General features: G+C 42.4%; 1 protein-coding gene across 2 annotated transcripts in view; it reads left to right on the forward strand.

Annotated features, from left to right (window-relative positions):
* Nucleotides 1–24280, forward strand: part of ERCC4 (ERCC excision repair 4, endonuclease catalytic subunit) — a 33114-nt gene extending 8834 nt beyond the window's left edge. Inside the window, exons 5-11 of one of the 2 annotated variants that reach the window (XM_059693207.1) lie at nt 78–258; nt 1232–1360; nt 2989–3099; nt 5673–6270; nt 8018–8110; nt 15081–15193; nt 19913–24280. In XM_059693207.1, coding sequence (XP_059549190.1) covers nt 78–258; nt 1232–1360; nt 2989–3099; nt 5673–6270; nt 8018–8110; nt 15081–15193; nt 19913–20646 — 1959 coding nt within the window. In that variant the 3' untranslated portion in view covers nt 20647–24280. The remainder of the gene's footprint in view (nt 1–77; nt 259–1231; nt 1361–2988; nt 3100–5672; nt 6271–8017; nt 8111–15080; nt 15194–19912) is intronic. The other variant, XM_059693208.1, reaches the window with a different exon arrangement.
* Nucleotides 24281–24506: the final 226 nt, after the last annotated feature.

The following is a 24506-nucleotide window of genomic DNA, read 5'->3' on the forward strand; positions in this document are numbered from 1 at the left end:
TTTTGAAAGTATAATCTGTATTAATAATAGCTATATTGAACATATTCTAGCAATACTAAATCTTATTCTTGTTTTAGACAATCCGCCATTATCTGGATCCTTTGTGGCACCAGCTTGGAGCCAAGACTAAATCCTTGGTTCAGGATTTGAAGATACTACGAACTTTACTGCAATATCTCTCTCAGTATGATTGCATCACATTTCTTAATCTTCTGGAATCCCTGAGGGCAACAGAGAAGGCTTTCGGTCAAAATTCAGGTGGGAGATAAAAATACTAATATTCTCCTCGGAGCTGATTTGAATATAGTTCTGGGTTTCGTTGCGGAATCAGGTGTGGGGAGTGCTATATTCACCTACATGATATACTTAGGCTTCAAATTACATTTTACATTCCTAGCACAAGGATATAGGTTTTATTGATAGCTAATGTTCCCGCCTACTTAACTTCTGTTCTCTATAGTAATAAATATTCATATCCATTCTGGGCAATTTTATTTCTAGAAAAAAAATCTGTATAATACAAGCAGTTCCCAACCTAGAAATAGCTTGCATTCTGGAAGGTTAGTTGTTAAGAATTTAAAATTCATTTTCCCTGCAGAAACAGTAAGGCAGCATGGGGTTTCAGCTAGAGTGCTGAAGACCAAAGATGAGATATTTGTAAGGAAGCGTAGCATCACATATGCCTGGGCACTGTCTTGCTTAGCTCTCAGTGGCACCCTTCCCTCACTCTTGTGGCCTAGGCCGATGCTTTTCAAAGTATGGCCCATAGGCCCCTGAGGCCAAGACTTAATAGGATTCATAATTTTTACTGCTCCATCAGGGACCTTCTTGAGTGATAAACGGCAAATGCATTGAAATGAAGAATACACTGATGGTTAGTACACTTTGGTTCCACTGCCTTGATGGTGCTTAGGCACCAGCAGTGTTACGTACTAACGCTTTTGCACCGTCATAGGAAATGTCAATGCAGTGGGAAAAAGTCAAATAATGAGTTAGTATTATTATGAGAAAAGTTGTGTTATTATGAAGATAGACCCCGTGAAAATATGTTGGGGTCCCCCAAGAGCCTATAGGCCACACTTTGAAAACCACTGGTCTGACCAAACCGTGATAGAGGCCACAGGTTCAGAGAAGAACAAGATGGCAGCCAGGTGTATATATGGATCATGGGACCATGAGAGATTCTTTAAAATTTGAAGGTGTTTGTGTGTTTTTTAACTCTTTATATTAGGTTGGCTGTTTCTTGACTCCAGCACCTCGATGTTTGTAAATGCTCGAGCAAGGGTTTATCGTGTTCCAGATGCCAAAATGAGTAAAAAAGGCAAAATGTCCGAAAAAGTGGAGATTAAAGAAGAGCAAGGTATCTTGTAGGCTTAAGTCTTTAAATGTGTCTTTTATTTCAGTATTTGGTGTGGAATTGCTTATCAAGTTACACTGAAATTTTAAATCTTTTTGGCCATGTGAAAATGTGTACCTGTCTGTTAAGTGTAGGTTATATGTAACATATGTAATGTACATTAAAAGTATTCACCACGGCAAAAAACAAACAAAAGAAAAACGTATTCACCATGGCAAATCCTTAGAATCCATAATCAAGGAGTTCCAAGTAACAAATGCCAAGTATCAATCGAGTGTATTCTTACTGCTGCAAAAGAAGTATAGATTTTTATTTTAACTTCAGAGTAATTACTAGTTGGGGCACTTAAAGTCTTAGTGGAACATTTTAACATCCCTTTAGTTTTTAGAGAACATAAATGTACTAGAATGAGGCAAATGTATATTTTATTCCAATATAATTAATATCATTAAGTTTTTAAAATTAAATTTATTGGGGTAATATTGGTTAATAATATATAAGTTTCAGGTGTACAATTCCATAATACATAATCTGTATACTGCATTGTGTAGTCTCCTTTCTTTTTTTTAAAATATATTTTATTAATTTTTTACAGAGAGGAAGGGAGAGGGATAGAGAGTTAGAAACATCGATGAGAGAGAAACATCGATCAGCTGCCTCCTGCACACCCCTTACTGGGGATGTGCTTGCAGCCAAGGTACCTGCCCTTGACCGGAATCGAACCTGGGACTCTTCAGTCCGCAGGCCGACGCTCTATCCACTGAGCCAAGCCGGTTAGGGCAGTGTGTAGTCTCCTTTCATCACCATATATTTGACCTCTTGCCCCTCTGATAACCACCATACTGTTGTCGGTGTCTATAAGTTTGTTTATTTTGTTTGTTCATTTGTTGTTTTCTGTTTTATATCCCACGTGTGAGTGAAATCATATGATTCTTGTCCTTTTCCATGTGACTTATTTTACTGAGCATGATACTCTCAACCTACACCAAACTAAAAAGTTTCTGCACAGAAGAAACCAACAGAACAAAAAGGCAACCAACTGAATGGGAAAAGATATTTGCAAACAATATCTTTGGTAAGGGGCTAATATCCAAAATATGTGAAGAACTCATACAGCTCAACAACAAAAATCATTGGTTTCTTAAGGCATGGGATAAGGTTACTGCTTACTTTCTGGTTCAAAGATCTCTTTTAAAACTTAAACATATTAGTGTTGTGAAATAAAAATTTGACTGTGTCTAATTCTATTTTATGTTCAGGATTGTGAAAATCATGGGGATTTTAGAAACAGTGAATACTGTTCCTTTCTACTGATTTTTTTTTGTATAGCAGGTCATATATAGCATCACAATTGACAGCTAACACAGACTTATCTCTTATTAGTGACCTTGAATATCACTTTCTATCAAGGCATTATGAAATTTGTATTAATGTTGGTTTGAAGTGCCTTTGATTTAAACCACAAGGAGACTTCTTTCAAGGAAACAGATTCTCCCTGACATTATGGAGGAAGCCCAAAGGAATGGGCTTATGGAGTGATGCTTGTGTTATCTATTGATTTGAAAATCTTCAGAATACTTCGTGGGTAAAAATTATCACATAGAATGAGATTATCTTTTATTTCTATGCAGAAACAAAAAAGGAACTGGTCCTGGAAAGCAACCCAAAGTGGGAAGCACTGACTGAAGTACTGAAAGAAATTGAAGCAGAAAATTCGGAGAGTGAAGCCCTTGGTGGTCCAGGTAGGAAAAGGAAGATGCTGACATCTGCTTTCAAAATCAAGCCAATGAGTCTTTTTTATTAGCTCTTTAAAAATAGCTTACTACTTTGTTTATAAAATGTAGGAGAATAACTGCCAAATGAACACAGAAATCTAGCAGCAGTCCCCTATCTGAATGACTTTCTCCAGGTTAAATCACTATGTATTCATGAAAGCAGGTGCTTTTACTGGTTGGGTTCCCAGGAATTCTATTTAAAGACGCAGCTAATCTCCACATATATATTTACCAGGCTTGAAATCTGGAATCCCCAAGGAGCAAGCTAAAGGGTCTTATGTTTTATTTCCTCAGCAAGTATCTTCTCAGGGAAGCCTAAACTATTATATAGAGTGACATTGACTTAGCCTTACAAAAATTCCAACTTTTAGGGCTGCTTTCTTCAAACATGAGTATACTAGATTAACATAGACTAAGCCTGACCTAAATTAAAAAAATAAAACCAAACAGAAAATAAAAGAAAACTAGATTTTTAAACTAATTGAATCTTTGAAATCCTGCAAAGCAATAAAGTCAAGCATACAATCCTTTTATTAGTAAATGTGTTGGTGATATTATCTCAGACCAAAGTCACACATGTTCAACTAGAAAAATAAAAAATATACAGAAAAAAGAGAAGGCAAAAATTGTGTCTGGCAGCCATGTTATTAGCATTGGCCTTTATTAACAAAACTAGGGGCCCGGTGCACGAAATTTGTGCACTGGGTGTGTGTGTGGGGGGAGTGTCCCTCAGGCCAGCCTGCCCCCTCTCACATACTGGGAGCCCTCAGGCGTTGACCCCCATCACCCTCCAATCGCAGGATCGGCCCCTTGCCCAGGCCTGACGCCTCTGGCCTAGGCGTCCAGCCCGGGCAGCGGGGACCCGCAGTTGCAGCGGCCCCGCGATCGTGGGCTTCGCTTTAGGCCCAGGCAAGGGACCCCTAGCTCCTGGGACTGCCAGCTTCGACCGTGCCCAGCTCCCATTGCTGGCTCCATCCCTACTTCCTGCTATCACTGGCCAGGGTGGAAAAGGCACCTGATTCTCCGATCATGGCTGGGGGGCAGGGCAAAGGCGGCCCCAGGGCTGCCTTTGCCCTGCCCCCCAGCTCTTAGCTCCCCCCTGGGTTTCCGATCACTGTCAGTGGCAGGGGGCTTCTTCCTGCTTTCCCTTTTGCCTCCCTGCATTGTGCCTACATCTGCAAATTAACCGCCATCTTGTTGGCAGTTAACTGCCAATCTTAGTTGGCAGTTAATTTGCATATAGCCCTGATTAGCCAATGAAAAGGGTATCGTCGTACGCCAATTACCATTTTTCTCTTTTATTAGTGTTGATTAACTTTGGCACAATTCCTTCCAGCCTTCTTTTCCTGTATCTTCTATTTCACATTGATAAAGTCATATGTGGCAAATGATACTAACATTTTTAAAGTTCTTGAAACATATTACCACATTGATTTACAAAAAGTTTTTATCAACTTTCATTTCTTCTAGCAGTATAAGAGTTTATTTCTTTTTCACTTAGGTAACAATGACTAGAAAGTCTATCTATTTGTGTGTATATGTGCACGTACTATATAATATAAAGCTAATATGCAAATTGACCGAACAGCGGAACGACTGGTCACTATGATGTGCACTGACCACCAGGGGGAGTGTCGCTCAATGCAGGAGCTGTCCCCTGGTGGTCAGTGCGCTCCCACAGGGGAAGCGTTGCTCAGCCAGAAGCCAGGCTCCCCAGCGGGCTTAAGGCTGGTGAATGCAGAGGCAGTGGCAGGAACCTCTCCCACCTCCGTGGCATCGCTAAGGACCCCTTGGGGGTCCCGGACTGGCACAGGCTGGGTTGAGGGAGGCTCCCACCCATCCCACCCCCCAGTGCACGAATGTCCTGAACCGGGCCTCTAGTGTAGGTGTAATTTATCAATTTGATTGGAGAAAAATGTTATCTTGTTTTAAGTTTTGATGTTTGATAGGTTCAGTATTTTCTCAAATGCATTTCCTCTTTTGTCTTAGTTTTCTTTGCCAACTTAGGCTCTGTCCTTAGTTTATATCATCTTTTACACAGTAAAGATACTAACATTTATCATTGCTGCATAACGTTCTTTTTTTGTCTTTTGTGTTTTAATGCACAGTGTTTTATTCTTATAGAGTCGGTCTTAACTTATAGATATCGATCTTCCTGAGATTTTTTTTCTGTTGCTTTTAAGCCTAGAAAATCATCTGTAGCCAGACAGATGAAAAAGAGTCACCTTTTTTAAAATAATTTAATATTTAACATTTGACTCTGTAATCCACTTGGAATTTATTTTGGTGTATAAGATTCTCTGGGAATTATTAATTAATAAGAGATTTTTAAAAGCCTCCATTATACATTAATCTTTCATAAGATTAAATATTTCTGGCTTCAACTTAAAGTTTTACATGATCCTGCATCTAAGACCCTTTTTAAACAAATTATAAATGTTCTGTCTTTAGCACCAAGAGATAAAATGTGTCTTCCTTGTGAGGAAAGGGGTGAGGGGGCCCATAGGGAATAGTGACATAATACTGTTTTCTAATTTTAGGTCAAGTACTTATTTGTGCAAGTGATGACCGAACGTGTTCCCAGCTAAGAGAGTATATCACCATGGGAGCAGAGGCCTTCTTGCTGAGACTCTACAGGAAAGCCTTTGAGAAGGAGAGCAAAGCTGAGGAAGTGTGGGTGGCTTTCAGAAAGGAGGATGGTGCAAAGAGAACTGTGAAATCTAACAAAAGACCCAAAGACCCCCAAAACAAAGAAAGAGCTCCTGCCAAAGAACGGGCTCTCAAAAAGAAGAAACAAAAGTTAACGTTAACTCAGATGATGGAGAAACCTGAAGAACTTGAGGAGGAAGGGGATAGCAAAGAAGGATACCCTAGAGACTTATGCAGCAGCCCAGAGAGCTGCTTAGAAGAAATCAAGCATGAGGAGTTTGAGTTAAACTTGTCATCGGATGCCGCTTATGGAATTCTGAAAGACCCCCTCATCATCATCCACCCGCTTCTGGGTTGTAGCGACCCCTATGCTCTGACGAGGGTACTCCACGAAGTGGAGCCAAGATACGTGGTTCTGTATGACGCAGAGCTAACGTTCGTGCGTCAGCTCGAAATTTACAGGGCAAGTAGGCCCGGGAAACCGCTCAGGCAAGTTATAAAGAGTGTGGAGTGTGAACTGCATCTGTAAGGCTTCACATTCACAGTTCTTTAGGATTTAGCACCGAAACTATACCTGTTGCATGTGGGTTTTCTTGTCTCTCACGTTCTGTTGTTATGTGTTGGTTACTTTATGAAACCTTATTTTGCTCTCTGATGAATCTGGGAGCGTGCATAGGAAGGATAGCCAATGTAGCATAACAGTGAGTCCAGAGGACTGTTCGTGGTCTCATTACTTGCTGCTCTGTTGTTTTGTTCTATATTCTTTATGCACTGGTTTGTACCTTATGGGGTGCTCTATCTGAACAAGTCTAGGAAATTTATATCCTGACTTCTCCCCAAAATTAATGTCATTATGACTCAGCTAAATAATTTCAATCTTCTAAAATGTCTTTCTCATAAATTTTAAGAAGTGACTCTGAGTTACATTCACATAAAACTAAAGTATTTGAGGAATCATTGTGCCAAGTTTTCTTGAGTTTCAAGAAATAATCAGGTGAACAATCTACAGAAATATCAGATGAGAAAATGATGCCTCCCAAAGAATATAGTGTTCTGGCTCTCCAGTTATCTGAGGGGGAAATAAACAACAAAATTAATATCCTGAACACAGTCTGAACCACAACACAGAGCCAAAGAAATTTTTTTCCAGCAGTTGAACGAATGCAGCCTTTCAGAGTAGAGATGAATGGAGGAAGTGGATCAGAAATAATGCAGAATGAAGAGATTAGATGAAGCTGGTAAAATAATTATAGGCTGGTAAATTTTTCATACTTTGCTATTGATCAACTTTGTAGATAGCTTGTCTGTTCTTTATTGCCTGAGAATAAAATAGTGTGATATTTGCGAACAAAATGGCAGAATCAGAAGGAACCTGGGAATTGAGCCGCTCACTGTGTCAGTGGGAAATAGAAGCCCACAAGTGGAGAACGACTTCCCTCAGCCATGTGGCACATTCATGGGGGAGCCACGGCCTCTGGACTTTGCCCAGCGGTCTCTTCCCTGTTCACACTTCACAGAATCTAGGAAGGTGGCGTCTAGAAGAAAAATCGAGGGCTGCAAAAGGGAAATATCTCTGATAGAAGGTGCAGGAAAGGGACAGAAACGGTGCTTAATTCATCTTCATAGCAATAAGCAAGGTAGAAAAGCAGACCTTTTCTAAAAGAAAAGCATAGATCAAGTTATTCCTTGAGGAGCCTGTTGTAATCCTTATGTCTTCAGTGTCTGTGTGCTTATGTAAAATGTGCGATGACTCAGCGCTGTTGAGACATAAAGAAGAAAGAACTGAGAAATTGCTTGGTGAAGATAAAGTTCATATAGATTTCATTTGTTTATTTCTCACTAATATGCACTTTCATAAGCTGCTTTTTACAACGACTGTCCAACTTCTTAAATGCTTGTTTGGCAAAGATGCAAAGAAACATTGAAAATAGAGAAGCCACTGAGATTTTGTGTTTTCTGGTTTGTTTGTAGTTATTCTATCCCTCCCGTTCTATTTCACTGTTTACCTAAACTCTGTTCTTCCTTTGGCAAAAGAAAAGGACCCATATGGCAGTGAGACCTTTAACATGTGGGGTTCAGGCAGCTGAATTTCAGTATGGTTAATGGAACTTGTATCCTTAGTCCAATATTTACTATTTGAGCACTTCAGGTTGCTGATTTCAAATGCTATGCTCTTCCTTTCAGGGATTACAAGTTACGTCTTTGCAATCTAAAAGAGTTCTGTCCTCACTTGCAGGGTTTACTTTCTCATATACGGAGGTTCGACCGAAGAACAACGCTATCTCACTGCTTTGCGGAAGGAAAAGGAAGCTTTTGAAAAACTCATCAGGTAATGCATAGACAGTCGGAAAGCACGGACTCTATTGGAAAGGCTTCTCTGGGCGGGCCAATGTCTAACAGCCCTCTGGGAGGACGGAGAGGAGAAGAGGTTGGGGAGGATCACATGTAGGTAAACCCATCTCCAATTGCTTTTCAGTGCTTTCATAGGATACTAGAAATGTGCCTGTAAAGAAATATAACTAAAACACTGCTTTTCTAAGATATATGTTCTTAAAACTCTCTCTTCCTCTCCCCATGCACAAGATTTCTCCCATTCCTTTGAACTATGATTTTTTTAAAACCCCTATACAATTTGCATTGTCTGTGGTGCGTGACTGCTTGACTATTTACTGAGAAATACTTTTTACATCCAGGTCAGTTTAGATCAGTAGATCGCTCTGGGAAAATATTTTTAAAAAGGTATGATCTTTATCTGAACATAAGTGTATGCTTTTGAGAACGAGTGTCCTACATCTCGTCCTACGAGTGTTCTACATCTAAATAGAAAAGGCTTCTTAGTTTAATATAAGGAAAATGTTTCTCAGTGAGATATTCACACACTGGATGGTGCCAGGGTATATGTCCCAGCATCAAGAAGGGTTCAAGAATCTGGAAAAGGCTGCGCGTAGATGACATAGGAATCCAGAGACTATTAAAGAGCCCAGAGATGAGATAAAATTTTGAAAGGCATTGGGGGTCAGAGAACCTTCAGCTAAAGGAACTGAAGACTTCCTCCTTTTCTAGGACCCTTGCTTTTATTAATACGATTTGTCCTAAGGCAAGGTGGAGATATTACACTTCAAAGGGTACAGAAGCATTGTCAGTTTGGGGAATTAGCCTACGGCTGTTCAGGTGTTTGGTCAGTAGGAGGCAATAACATGTAGATTAAGATGCCCTTTAACTGTCTGGCAGCCACAGTCAGTTTCCTATTCAGGTTTGGGGAAATGCCTTTAGCCATTCCCAACAGGTGACTACATGTGTGACTCAACCCTGTTGAGTTCCCAAGTTTCATCTCTTGAAATTATGACATGCTGGAATTGGTTCCCGGCAGGATGGCTACCTCTCACCCCTGGTGGTGTTTGAGAAATCTGATAACCTCCCACCAGGGACATTGTCAAGGAGATCACAGCTTGGTGAGGGAAAATGGATCAAATGATCCCATTAGGGGCCTCAGAAGCCAGGGCAGGGCTGGACTGGGCATCCTGGAGTTGAGGCAGAGAAAAGGGTAGGCCAGAAGAGACTATGACCTGAGCTGAGAATAACGGCTATACCCATCTTCCAGGCCTCTGACATTGTCAGTGTACCAATGGCAATGAGAAGGCAGAGACCCTTTTTAGTGGTAGTTAGCCTGCCAGGGCCCTGGGCAAAATTTCAGAGTTGACAACCATCCTCCAACACTGGCTGTGGACTCTCAGTATATGCATAAAATCTACACAGACCCAGTTCGTCCAGGGGTGTTGAGTGAATCAGTGCCATTGAGTCCCTATGGAGGGGCTCAGCATACCACATGGATATATCTTTCCCCTCCTCTGTGATTGGGATGTGCCTTATTCATGGAGTCTTCCAGCTTCTAGTCATACAATTATTAGCCAGTCCTTTCAGCCTATGGAAATATATTTTCTATTAACATGTTTTGTGGAATGGTTTATATGGTATGTGTTTGGGGGGTTGCATGTTTTTTGAGGAAGGTATTATAACAAACAAGGTATTATATAGGCTATCTGTTCTTGGTCCAAAGTTTTTAGTGCGTCTCTGTGTCTTCTATATCTTTACTTTCCCAAGATTCAGTCAACAGATATTTATTGAGCATCTATTACGTGCCAAGCCCTGTGCTTATATTAAAGTGCTTAAGTTACAGCAATGGTGCAGAAAATGTCTCTGCCCTCCAAGAACTTGTCCTCTAGTGGAAAAAACAGACATTAAATAATTAAGCATTCAATGAATATTATAATAAATTGACACATGCAGAGTGTTGCAGGCTATGATGGTAAAAGAGATGGGTGTAACAAGAGAGTGTGTCAAAGAGATCTAACCCAGTGTTAGACTAGGGACATCCTCACTGCAGAAGTGATCTTTAAGCTGATACATGAATGTGTGCTAGTCGCTAGGTAGACGAGGTGGACAAGGGGGTTGTGTTGACCAAGGGTGTGTATGAAGGTTCAGAGGTGCAAGAAGGCTGTTGAAAGATTTAAGACTTGACTCCGAAGGCAGTGAGACACCATTGAAGAGCTCTAAGTATACCGTTAAAGGCTCCCTCTGGCATCCAGCTGAGGAGTGGACGGAGCAGGGGAAGTAGCCAGGAAGCTACTGCAATTGTCTGACAAGGTGGTGGCCAGGATCCACTTGGTGAGGAGAGAGGAACAGATTTAAGAGAGATTTAGGAGCTGGAGTCAGAGAACTGGTGATCCTGGGTGTGGGCTGGTACCTTCTAAACATTCCCTCATTCTTTTTAAAACATCCTTTGCTTACGGTTTCTGTGATTAAAGTAAGTGCCACCACGTTACAAATGAGCACATAAAGCTAAAACATGCAGATTAGGTTACTCACATTGGTCTTCCTGTTGAGGATCCCCAAGACTACCCTAAGGCTCAGTGATTCGCTAGAAGGACCCACGGGTATCTCACACAGTTACGGTTTATTACAACAGGATACCCATGGAAATCAGCCGAGGGAAAGCACCTGGGGAGAGCCCGGGCCGATCCAGGCAGAGGCTTCTGGGTGTCCTCTCCCAGAGGAGTCACACAGCCCAGCTTACTTCTCCAGCAGCAGCAGTGCATGACGGCTCACGCGGTGCTGTCCCCAGGGCGCCCAGCTGAGCATCGTTATGGAGGGTCAGTCACACAGACACAGAGTACCAACCTGACAGCCTCTACCCCTGAAGCAAAAACACATGTTAGCATAAAGCATCTGATCCAACTGGTGCTGTGTGGCCCAGGCCTCAGGCGTACAGAAACCAGACAGAATGCTCCAGGGGCTCAGAGCTCATCTCCCAGAAGCTGGCCACGGGCCAGTCCCCAGGAGACAGGCCTTTCTTAGGAATGTGCAGGGTTTGAGCAGCCCGAGCCTGCTGAGTTAACACTTCCTGCACAGGGCTGTCCCCTGAGGGGAGGAAGGTACTGAGGAGGTGAGTTTTTATGCCCCAGGCTTCCTTCACGAGGCTGCCTCTTCCCTGGTACAGCAAGGAGAAGAGTACTTAGCAGATTGTAGCATGGTATTGGGGGCCCCAGGTCCTTCCTGGTTTATGTAAGTGATTCTGTAGATCAGAGGGCTCGGTGATGAGGTGTGGATGAGCCTGGCGCTTACTGGAAATCTTACTCAGCAGAACCCGGAATGTGGACTGTCTCCTACATTTCAATCTATACAATAGTCTCCATAGCAGATGTTAATGTAATTTTATATAAGGTCTGGCATAATTTTCTAAACTCTCTCAATGGTGATTGTCTACTTATTATAAGTTAGATCTTCCCATATTAAATAGCAATTAGAGAGTCACACTATTTAGAATCTTAAAATATTTACTTTCCCAGAAAACCTGGGGAATTTGAGAAGTGTTTGTTTTGAAAAGCAAAATATATGTGAGGTGCATTACTGAAAGAGCATTTGCACTGAACCTGTACTTGGAGAAAAATTTAATGTCAGAGTCAGAAAATGTGCTTTTGCCAGGACCTCCTTCATGGGTGATGTAAGAGTAAAAGCAGTACGACTATTTAAAATAGCCAGAGAACGAATCAAGCGAGCGAGCTGGTGATGAAAAGATTGTTTGATGGGACTGAAGATGAGTAGATTACAGATGAGTAAAGAGAAAAAAGATTGCACTTCTAAGTGTTTATAAAAAATGCTCCCTGGATCGGGAAATTAGTAATAACATTCTGAGTACACATAGTTTTGGAAAGGTCACTGCTTTTCAAAGGAAGGGGCAAGATTATCTGAAATGTTACAACTAGAAAATATGATCATAAAATGGGTTAGTAGGAGGGCTTGAGTAAAGGCCCATCGGAAGAGAATTCAGTTCAGCGCCTCCTCCCTATATTGTCATGTACAAGCAATTCACGCATCACTGAAGATGTTGAAGGGAAAATAAGAAACTTCAGTATTTTAGATTAAATGGAAGTAGGCATCTGAATTTTTAAATTATTTTGTGTCTGTCACAGAGAGTACTTGAATAATTATGTAAATGCTGAAAGCAAGGGACTGAATATAATTATGGCAGATTTCTGTTAAATTAATTTGAGAAAACAATATTTTCTTCACAGCTGTGGTTTCAGGAGTATATTTTTTCTCAGACCCGGTTTGCAGTTATGTTATAACATTTAATGGTAAACTAGCTGTTTTATTTAACAGTGTTGATTGAAACAGTTGTGGAATCACTTAAAAGTAATCTTCAGTTTTTTAGCATAATCATGGATAATTAGGGGATAAGGTTACCACATTATAAGAAAAGTACACTTAGGTCTGGCCAGTAGGACTCAGTTGATTGGGCGTTGTCCTGTGCACCAAAAGGTTGCTGGTTCGATTCCCTGTTCGGGCACATGCTCAGGTTGTGCAGGAGGGGGCATGCAAGAGGCAGCCCATCACTGCTTGTCTTTCATCGATGTTTCCCTCCCTCTTCCTTCCTCACTCTCTAAAATCAATAAAAACAGATTAAACAAAGAAAAGTGCACTTATAATAGCAGCTAACCTTTTTTATAGTACTAATTATGTGCCAGGCACTGTTCCGAGTGCCTTACATAGAATGTGTAATCCTTGTAACAGTTTTTTGAGGTAGGTTTTATTATCCCCATTTTACAGGTGAAATCGAGACACTGAGCCATTAAATGACTTGCCTAAGACCACACAGACAGTAATTTCAAAAAGTGATTTCAAATCCAGGAAATAAGAATTCTCCAGAGTCTGCACTGCACCGTGCTGTCCCGCCACTCACAGATTACAAATCCGTCAGGAGACGGGAGTGCTCCCAGGTGTGATGTGCAGCTTAGCCAATGTAAAGAATAGAAATAAAGAGAGAAAATCCTCAGTGTTAACCCAAATGTGAAAGAAAAAGAAATTTAAGAGCAATAATTTTTTCGAATGATTGGTCCTTTGTCCTCAACTAGAGTCTTAGATACAATAGAACGTAATGAGCGGCTGCCAGAGCCATTGTCATTGTAAAGAATTTTCCAGCAGGCAACACCTGGCACTGGTATTGAGGATAAGGAGGAAAAATTGAACCGGAACTGCTATCTAACACCTTGCGTCTAAAATGGTGTACTGATTATAACTGTGCTTTTGTATATCATTTCAAATAGAATGGAAATTAAAATTATAATATCTGTTGTTCAGTGGTATCATTTAGTGGTACCCTGCTCTAAAATCTCCTTTGTCATCCAGAGTGGTTGGAGAATGGGTTCATCTGGTTTCATTTCCTTCTGTTTGGAAAGTCTTTGCTGTTTAACCCTTGTTGAAATTATTAGTTAATACTGAAGATTCCTCTTCTGTTTCACCTCACCCTAGTCTCTTTTAGTGCCGTTTTTTCCATGTCCCCCCATCTTTCATGGTTGCTTTGTTTCCTCAACTCAGTAGCAAGCCCTACAGGGAAGAGAACAGCCTTATTCTTCTTGTCTGTCATATCTTGTACTAACTGGACACAAACAGTACTTGCTGTTTCAAGGCCCTGGCCAGTTTTGCTCAGTGGATAGAGTGTTGGCCTCCAGACTGAGGGGTCCTGGCTTCGATTCCAGTCAAGGACACATGCCCGGGTTGTGGGCTCAATCCCCAGTAGGGGGCGTGCAGGAGGCAGCCGATCAATGAGTCTCTCTCATCATTAATATTTCTCTCTCTCCCTCTCCCTTCCTCTCTGAAAAAAAAACAACACAAAGAATATAACGTACTTTTTCTTTGGTTATAGATGATCTTATCATGATTGTAGTTCCTGATTACAAATCTTTCTTATGAATGTGCAGTTCTGTTGATTTAAGCAGTATAAGGTACTGAGCTACCTTGAAGACAAGAATTATCGTGTAACTATATTTGCATCTAGAGTACCTAGCACAGCACATAGGCACACTGATAAATATTTTTAAATAAATGCACCAGTGGGTGAATCAGTGCTGAGATGCTGATTTTTTTTGTTTAAATCTCAGTTGGAAATTTGCTTTCTTGAATCAACCCTGATTTTTCCTTTAAAATTGAGTGATTAATGGGTTTTTTTTAAATCGGAGTTCCATCATGTATGTTTTTATTTTCTAAAATCATTGATTTTTACCCATCAGAGTATTTATGATTACTCCGAAAGTATCCTACATAATAAAACACTAATATGCAAATCAACTGAATGGCAGAACAAACAGTCACTAAGACGAGCACTGACCACCAGGGGGCAGATGCTCAATGCAGGAGCTGCCCCCTGGTGGTCAGTGTGCTCCCACAGAAGCCAGGCTCGTGGCTGGAGAGCACAGCGGCGGTGGCGGGAGCTCTCCCGCCTCCGTGGCAGCACTAAAGACCCCTTGGTGGATGTCTGACTGTAAGCCGGCAGGCGGAAGTCCCCCGAGGGGTCCCAGTTTGCGAGAGGGCACAGGATGGGCTGAGGGACACCCTTATGCCCCCAGTGCATAAATGTCGTACACTGGGCCTCTAGTTGGAATATAAATTATTTAAATTCTTTTTAATGCTCAACATATTAGCATGTTTTTTAATTAAATGTTTCAGTAATTTATCTGCAGTGTTTTTACATGCTTATTTCATGTCTGAAAGTGCCTAAAGAACATATAAAATAGAAAATAAACAGCAGCTTTTTTAACTCTGGAAGATGGGAAGTAGTACCCAACCAAAAAATCCTTTTCTTGCCCATCACTTGTCTGGGCATATTGACTTCTAAAGTAGTTCTTGTATTCTTTTTTACCACTATAGTCATGTTGTCGTTTTCTATATTATAAGTTACAAAAGATTAAAGTCTGGAATTTCTAAATTAATTCCAAAATGTTTAAAGTGTTTTTCTCTTGCAGGGAAAAGGCTAGCATGGTTGTCCCGGAAGAAAGGGAAGGCAGAAGTGAAACCAACCTAGACCTGGTAAGAGGCTCCGTGTCTGCAGGTGATCCCACCGACACTCGGAAAGCAGGTGAGTCCTGCCCTCCCGTTGCCTCTAAAGGAGGCTGTGAGATTCCAGAGTTTCTATGCCGAGACTTGGTTTTCTCAACAAACTTAAAAATGGATGTCTGCTCCCAAACCCTAGTCTCCACTCTGCCATTGAGTAACCCTGTGTCCTTCCTGAGCCTAAGGCTCCTCACCTGTTGATGCGCCCCAGCTTGGAAATCAGCTATGTTCCAGCACTGCTTTTCAATGTGGTTGGTTGAGACTGAATGTACTTTTGCAAAGAAATTTTTGTAAATGGTGATTAGGTTCTTATCTTAACTGGAAGAAGCCAGTTTAACCAGAGATAGATAGAGTTGTTTAGGTACATTCCCACTTACCTTTCTGGATTTGTTTATTGCTTCTTGAAGCTTCTCCAGATCCCAGGGGTGTGCACTCTCATTGCTGTGCAGTATCTGAACTGCAGCAGACCACCAAGACCTGCTGAATTCCAATCGCACCCTGACCCAGGAATAATATTTCCCATTCCCACATCCATTTCCCCATGGCAGCAGCTGAGAGCAGTCAAGTGACAGAGAAAAGCAGTATGATTGAGTGGATTTAACCTTTGGTGGGGTCGAGCACAGTCAGAACAGTAGGTCTCAGAATTTAGTGTAATTAAGAATAACCTCAGCCCTGGCCAGGTGGCTCCATTGGGTGGAGTGTCGTCCCATACACCAAAAAGTTGCAGGTTTGATTCCTGGTCGGGGTGTGTATGGGAAGCAGCTGATTAATCTTTCTCTCCCACATAATTTTTCTCTCTCTCTTTTCTGTCTCTCTACCTTCCTCTCTTTATAATCAATAAAAACATATCCTTGGGTGAGGATTATTAAGAAATAAAAATAACCCCAGATGCTTGTTAAAACTGTGGACTTACAGGCCTCAGTTCATAGGCATTCCAGTTCAGTAGATCTGAAAGCGTCTCCGTGGTCCTTGGATCATCCTTTGGGAAACAGTGCCTCAGAGCATCTAGGTCTTTTGGAAGAAGATTCCTTTTATCTTGAACAGGTTGGTGGCATTTCATGCAGAACTTTAGAATGTAAGGCAGTGTGAAGGAAGATAGATTTGAGCGTGGAGGTACCACTCAGAAAGCTACTCACTGAAATCTGTCCTTTTGAGTTCAGTCCTCTGAGCCCTGTGTTAGTTGCCTATGGCTGCTGTAATAAATTACCACAAACTTAGTGGCTTGAAACAACACACATTAATTATGTTACAATTATTATCTTACTAGGGGCCCAGTGCATGAATTCGTGCACATTGAAAGGAACTGTGGGCCGCGAGGCTGTGGTGGGCACAGGGGCAGGTCTCGGCCCATCTTCGCGCCCCCACCCAGCCCCTCCCACCGCAGCCCCTAGTCCCCTCTCTACCGGCAGCCCCGCTCCCGCTCCCACATGCCCATTGCTGGTGTCGGCCCTAATCACTCCACACCATCAGTGGGTGTGAATGGCGGCTGCCAGCCCCAATCACCCCTCAGGAGCAGGGGGAGGTGGAGAAGCCCTGAGGGGCGATCGGGGCCGGCAACTGCCGCTCACACCTGCTGATGGCACTGAGTGATCGGGGCCGGCACCAGGCACCGGCAGCGGGTGCGAGCAGGGCTGGCACCAGCAGCAGGTGCAAGCGCCAGGTGGGACTGCGGCACACGGGAGCAAAGAATTTTCAGTAACCATCAGAGGCCCACCCCAATGACAGCAACCGGTGCCCTGCCTTGGTCTGGTGCCCCTGCTCGCCTGCTCCACCATCCCACTGCAGCCAACACCTGCCGTGTTCCGCGCTCTGCTGCCTGCTTCCGATGCCCACCATGTTCTGCGTGCGCCTCCTGGTGGTCAGCACATGTCATAGCAGCTGGTTATTCGGTTGTTCTGCCGTTCGGTCTATTTGCATATTAGGGTTATATATAGAGAGATAGATAGATAATTCCAAAGTCCTGTGGGTCTCTCTGGGCTAAAATGAAGGTGTTGGCAGGGCTGCATTCCTCCTTGGGGGTCTGGGAGAGAACCCCTTTCCTTTCCAGTTTCTTTCTAGAGGCTGCCTGCATTCCTCGGCTTATGGTCCCCGCATTCACCTCCAAAGGCAGTAGTTCCAACTCTAACTTTCCTGCTTTCCGCTTTCACGTGTAAGACACTTGGTCCTGCCTGGATAATCCCAAGTCGTCTCCCAATCTTAAGCTCTGTAATTTCATCACATTTGCATATAAAGTCACATATGTACGGGTTCCGAGGATTAGGACATGGACCTCTTTACGGGCTGTTATTCTGCCTACCACAGCCTTTGTGTAGTGAAGTCTTTAACCCAGAAGCAATAGCATCCCCTGAGAGCTTATTATAAAGGCAGTCTTAGACCCTATCTCAGACAGAGCCTGGGATTGACAAAAGTAGGTTTATAGTTGTAATACAAATAATGCAATAATCCTATCTAATAAAAGAGAAACATGGTAATTGGCGTACGACCGATACCCTTTTCATTGGCTAATCAGCGAGATATGCAAATTAACTGTCAGCCAAGATGGCGGCTGGCAGCCAGGCAGCTTGAAACTAACATGAGGCTTGGTTGCCTCAGTGACGGAGGAAACCAACGTTCCCGCCTGCGGCTGCAGGCCTCTGAGCGGGCAGTTTAAGAAACTCTGTAACAAATACGCCCAACTTCAGCCAGCAGATTCGCAACATTGTAAGCAAAGGCCAGAAACCTACTTTCAGCCGGAGGCCTAAGAGCTGGAGCCAAGCCTCAAGCTAAAGCTGGCCCAGAATTAAAAAAAAAAAAAAGGAAAAAAGGAGCGTTTGGGAGTTCAGTCACCCCCAGCCCGAAAACAGCCCTCAGCCCCTCACCCAGACTGGCCAGGCACCCCAGTGGGGACCCCCACCCTGATCCAGGACACCCTTCAGGGCAAACCAGCCGGCCCCACCCGTGCACCAGGCCTCTACCCTATATAGTAAAAGGGTAATATGCCTCCCAGAACCGGGATCAGCGGAGCCGTGAGGCCTCCCGGCACTGGAATCAGCATGACAGGGGGCAGCACCCAAACCCCCTGATCGCCCTGCGGCTCTGTGTGTGACAGGGGGGGGGGCCACAACCTCCCTATCCACCCTGCTCTGTGCCTGATAGGGGGGAGCTCCCCCCCCCCCCACGGGCCCTGCTCTGTGTGTGACGGGGTAGAGCCATAACCTCCCCCTCGGCCCTGCCCTGAGTGTGAGAGTGGCGGCGCCCCAACCCCCTGATCCGCCCTGCTCTGTGGGTGATAGAGGGCAGCACCCCAACCCCCTGATGGGCCCTGCTCTGTGCGTGACAGGGTACAGAGCCCCAACCCCCCTGATGGGCCCTGCTCTGTGTGTGACAGGGGGTTGCTCCACAACCTCCCCATCGACCCTGCCTTGAGTGTGACAGGGGGCGGCGCCCCAACTCCCCAATCAGCCCTGCTCTGAGCCCGACCAGGGGCTGCACCTAGGGATTGGGCCTGCCCTCTGCCACCCGGGAGCAGGCCTAAGCCAGCAGGTCGTTATCTCCCGAGGGGTCCCAGACTGTGAGAGGGCACAGGCCAGGCTGAGGGACCCCCCCCTCCCCCCCCGAGTGCACAAATTTTTGTGCACCGGGCCTCTAGTTAATAAATAATAATACAAGAATAAACTGTTTTGTAGTCTCACAACTGTAATCCTACTTTTGCCAACCGCTGTTTAGAATTTGCTCTTTACCATATGATTTCACTCATATGTGGGATATAAAACAGAAAGTAACAAGAAGGAGGGAGACTGCAGCCGTGGGCAAACTACGGCCCGTTTGAAATGAATAAAACTAAAAAAAAACAAAAACCGTACCCTTTTATGTAATGATGTTTACTTTGAATTTATATTAGTTCACACAAACACTCCATCCATGCTTTTGTTCCGGCCCTCCGGTCCAGTTTAAGGACCCATTGTGGCCCTCGAGTCAAAAAGTTTGCCCACCCCTGAGGGAGAGGGTACAAGGGGTCAAATACGTAGTGAGGGAAGGAGACTGGACTCTGGGTGGTGAGCACACAAGGCACTATACAGATGATGTGTTATAGAATCAGCCACCTGGCACATATAATGTTAGCAAACAATGCCACCTCAATAAGTTTAACTTAAAAAAAGAATAAATCTGGGTATTAGGAATTAAAAAAACACACACAATAGAATTTGCTCATTAACGTGATCCTGGTGGTTCACATGCACATGACAGTGTGAGGGGCTCTGTTCCACGGTGTTCTTGCTTTTCCTACCGTCTTCCGTTTTCCCACCTCGGGACCCATTGATATAAGCACTCAAAGTTCCAAAATGGTTCCCAGCAGCTCGTGAGGCAATTTATTCAGTGAGTATTTTTAGGCATCTGCAGTGTGCCAGGCTCTGCCCTAGGAACTGGGAATGCGGAACCAGTGAAATGTGTTCAGTGCAGTGATGAGGGACTGCAGAGGGGACTGCAGAGAGAGCGCGACAGCACATGCTGGTATCTATGGATCACTGTTAGAAATAATGATTCTAACTTCCCTATTCGTTCTATTTAGCTCAAGAGAAATTGCCTTTGTTTACTTTATAAACAAGCCTTTTTAAAATATAGAAAAATGTGGAGTATTAACAGTATTATGTAACCATGCATCGTAGATTAATAAAAAAATAATTTTAAACTTTACTTGTTGTATTCCATCTTCTACAAATTCTCCCTCAGGAACATTACTTAAAATGCCACTTTCTCTTAATAGGTGGCCAGGAACAGAAAAGTATACAGCAAACTATAGTGGTGGATATGCGTGAGTTTCGAAGTGAACTCCCGTCTCTGATCCATCGCCGGGGCATTGACATTGAGCCAGTGACCTTAGAGGTTGGAGATTATATTCTGACCCCAGTAATGTGTGTGGAACGCAAGAGCATCAGCGATTTGATCGGCTCTTTAAACAACGGCCGCCTCTACAGCCAGTGCATCTCCATGTCCCGCTACTACAAGCGACCAGTGCTGCTGATCGAGTTTGACCCCAGCAAGCCTTTCTCTCTCGTTGCCCGAGGTGCCTTCCATCAGGAGATCTCCAGCAATGACATTAGTTCCAAACTCACCCTCCTCACCCTGCACTTCCCCAAACTCCGGCTTCTCTGGTGCCCGTCCCCTCATGCCACCGCGGAGCTGTTTGAGGAGCTGAAACAAAATAAGCCGCAGCCTGATGCAGCGACAGCCATGGCTGTCACAGCGGATTCTGGAACCCTCCCTGAGTCAGAAAAGTATAACCCTGGCCCCCAGGACTTCTTGTTAAAGATGCCGGGGGTGAATGCCAAAAACTGTCGCTCCTTGATGAGCCACGTGAAGAACATTGCAGAATTAGCAAGCCTGTCACAAGACAAGCTCGCAGGCATCCTGGGGAACGCTGCAAATGCCAAGCAGCTTTATGACTTCATTCACACCTCTTACGCAGAGATTCTATCGAAAGGGAAAGGGAAAAAATGAACAATGGTGGCTGTTTACTTACCTCCCGACTGTGCTTTTCAACTGCTCTTTGCCAGCGTAATAGGTCGTTGTTAATGATGAGCTCAGTATTTCATTCTCTCCCCATGTTTTTAATGATTGTGCTGTGTTTCGTAGTTCAGTGGATCAGAAGCCAAGATTTCTCCCTGAACTTGGCATTTAAGCACCTTCTTGACCTTTTCCCACCAGCTCTCTCTCCCTCCCTGCGCTGTCCGTGCCCGGGTCCGGGTGTTCAGTTTTTGAATAGGGTGTATCAGGATCAGGTAAAGTTTCTATAAGTGCTTATAGACGGCCACTTGTGAGGCAAGCTGGAATTTATGTGTCCTGCACAGACTGACAAAGCACACAATCGTGTTTTCACCCTCTGTCTGTGGAGGGCCCCTGGAACTCTGAGAGGAAACATTTCTTCTCCGCTCCTGGCCAGTTTCCCCCCACACCTTCCTCAGACACCCTTCTGCTACCTGTCTGCCCCTAAGAAAACTCATGGGGGCGTCCTCCTACTAATTTAAGACAACCACCTCTAAAACTGGCCGATTAATTTTCCAGACACCTGAATAAATACAGATGTAGCACTCAGTTGTTCCAAACCAGTATTTTTAAAACATAAAATGAATTACCTATTTACAGAAGTTTATGGTGTAGGTGAGGAACGCTTAGAATTCTGTTTTTACTGATAGTTAACGTCCTAAAGATTTTGTTTTCCTTCCTTAAGTTGAGTTAAAAGGACTGGAAGTAACTGGAAAATCAATTCATAGATTATATAAAATTCTAAAGAAATTATACATATATATATATATATATATATATGTATATATATATATATATATATTTAAAAAATTATAAAGAACCCTGGCCGACATGGCTTATTAGTTGGTTGAGTAACATCCTGTACACCGAAAGGTTGCCCATTTGATCCCCAGTCAAGGTGCGTGTGGGAGGCAACCGATTGATGTTTTTCTCATCTTCTTTCTCTCTCTCCCTCTTCCTTCCTCTCTCTCTCAAAAGAAAATCAATAAAAAAAATATTTTTAAAAATTCATAAAGAAAAAAAAATCTCATTGTAAACCTGATTGATTTCATTTGACTTTTAAGGTGTACATAAGGGGCATTCATACCATCTTTGTGCAGTTTTTAAACTTTTATATTTAAACATTATGAACTTAAGTCAGTGGTTCTCAACCTTCCTAATGCTGCAACCCTTTAATACAGTTCCTCATGTTGTGGTTACAAATTGAACATAATTAAAGCATAGTGATTAATCACAAAAACAATAGGTAATTATATATGTGTTTTCTGACGGTCTTAGGCGACCCCTGTGAAAGGGTCGTTCGACCCCCAAAGGGCTCGCGACCCACAGGTTGAGAACCGCTGACTTAGTCACATATTTAATAATGAGTAGTAAAATTTCTACCTCAAGAGCTGATGTAGACATCAGTTCCACTAGCCATATCCCACAGTGTAATGTTTCTTTAGTGTCAGCCATGTTTTTCTTTGTCGCACTAAGTCTCAACTCAGAGGACACGGGACCATGTGACACAAAATGGGCTTCAACTTTAACATAAGCACTGCTTTTAACTGTCCTCTCCAAACGGAACCATACTGATTCTTTGGTTTCTTGGTGTGTTAACGAATGTTAATACAGTTACAGTATATGTAGATTTTGCAAGGATACTTGCAAAAATGAATGAGGGGCATCAAAGAGCCCTATTGGTTATTGTAGAACCCTGTTCAGAGATTTGGAGAGTAGAGAAGAGGACAAGAAACAAAAAATTAAGATAGATTAAAGATTTGGGCTACTAATTTTGTTTAAAATAGGGTTAAAATATACCCCTGAGAATAGAAAACAAAAATGTCAGATACACATACCATTAAAATCATAACTAAAAGGAACTTTAAAATAGTCGTACCACCTCAAATAATCATGGTTAATATCATTTTTATTCACCCCTATCCTATCAGTTTAGCTTGAGGTATGTAATTTCTATTATTTCGTTATTTCTTCTTGTACATTCCACCTGCCTTTTATTGTTCTTTCATTACATAAAAGGAAAAACCTGACAGCACATTCTTTGATAAGGGTTTTATTACAAGCTAAATTTTCAAAAAATAAGCTTTTAAAGCTACCATTTTAAACAATCCGAGTTATTAGTACAACTGAGGTAATAGTGTTCATTGTATTTAGAAAGCCAGTGGCCCCTGACTCTCAAGTGCTGTTACTTGCCATTGTAGCCAGTGGACATTTGAAAACAGGTGCATCGTCTCGTGTATATTTGACGTATGAGCGATAGTTTCTAATGACTCTACGTGGTCATTATGAATGAAAGGCTCTCCCCACCGCGTCCTCTCCCAACTTAAATGTATGTATTTTAAATGTGTCTCCCGTTGTGGGAAGCCTTTATTACACCATCATGTGTTTACTTTTATCAAATATTTTTTTGTGGCAAACGAACTAGAAAGGCACAGTTGAAAAATTACTATACCACTTTATATCCTAGCATCGTTTTGTTAGCTCTGCCTTTTTCTTTGAAAGTCAGAAATATCCAGTATACATATGAACTCACGCTTAGCTTTTTAAAAACTTGAGATCAAGTTTTTACATTATTTTACTTCATGTTTTTTACATAAAAACTTGAGCATATGAGATAGTGTGATAAGTTGATTTGTTTATGTCATTGTGCCTCTATGTTTCCTTAAAATTATACAAGAAGAAATCACTTTTAATAGTGGCTGTAAATAATGTCCTTTGACAATAAGTTGCTGTTTTCTTCTATCTGTTTCTTCAATCTGAGGCTTATCATGTTTACATATGTGTTAGTACAGCCAGGATGCAGTTTCCCAGCTCATGGGGCACTAAAAGTAACTTTAGTCCCATTCCTCACCCATTGGGAACATAGAGGGTTAACTCTGGATTTGGTTGTGTTGAGAGCATCAAATTGATAAATGGCCTTGACCAGGAAAGCCTACACTGAAGCAAATCTGAAGAAGTGGGTGGGGGCAAAGCGGCAGACGTTAGTCTTTGCTTTTGTTTTTCAAGCATAATTTGATTTTCCTTTGGCTCAGAAAACGCTTTAGGGAAATTCCCTTCTCTTTGGTGTTTAGTTTAACCTAGAAATGTCCTCTTAAAAACCAACATTGTAGGAAAATTCTCTTCTCGGACTCAAGTATATAAAAATGTAGCCAGACTTCTGCATGAGTTGTCATTTTTCTTAAATTATTTCGCTTTGTATTTTGATTTGTAGCTCTTTCCTGTTTGATTCTCAACTTCAGTATTTAATTTACCGTCTTTATCCACAGGTTTTCCGTGGCTTACAGGACTGTTTTTTTTTTATTATTTAAGGGTATGGAAGCCAAAATTTGGGTGGGATGGAGACATAACTGATTTATATCAATTTGTAACAGAGTTTGTGTGTTTTTAATAAAATGTGTATTTATTCAGTATTTTCCTCAGCACCCTGTGAGTAAAGTAAAAATAACAATACATACTGAAAGGGCATAAATTCCCAGTGCATTATATTTACCATTGTGTTAGTAAATATAATTTTTGATTCAGAGAGTATTTAGTTTGGTTTCTTTTTTGTTCTGTAGAATAAATGATTAAAGCTGAACTGCTCTTTGAACCACTGCTATTGCGTGTGACGTGCTTGGTCAATCCACTTTCTAAGGCTTCAGCATATTTTTCTTTTGGTGTTTTTTTATTATTATTATTTTGTAGCAATTCTCCTTAAGGAAGAAAAAAAACCTATTCTCCTTCTGAAATACTCATTTGTTGACATATAATGACTATGTGGTTAGCACAATGCCTGGATGTCTTAACGGAGATTAACTTCCTGCCACCCCTGACTC

This window comes from Myotis daubentonii, chromosome 4 (genome assembly GCF_963259705.1).
Source record: "Myotis daubentonii chromosome 4, mMyoDau2.1, whole genome shotgun sequence".
In the NCBI taxonomy this organism is placed as follows: domain Eukaryota; kingdom Metazoa; phylum Chordata; class Mammalia; order Chiroptera; family Vespertilionidae; genus Myotis; species Myotis daubentonii.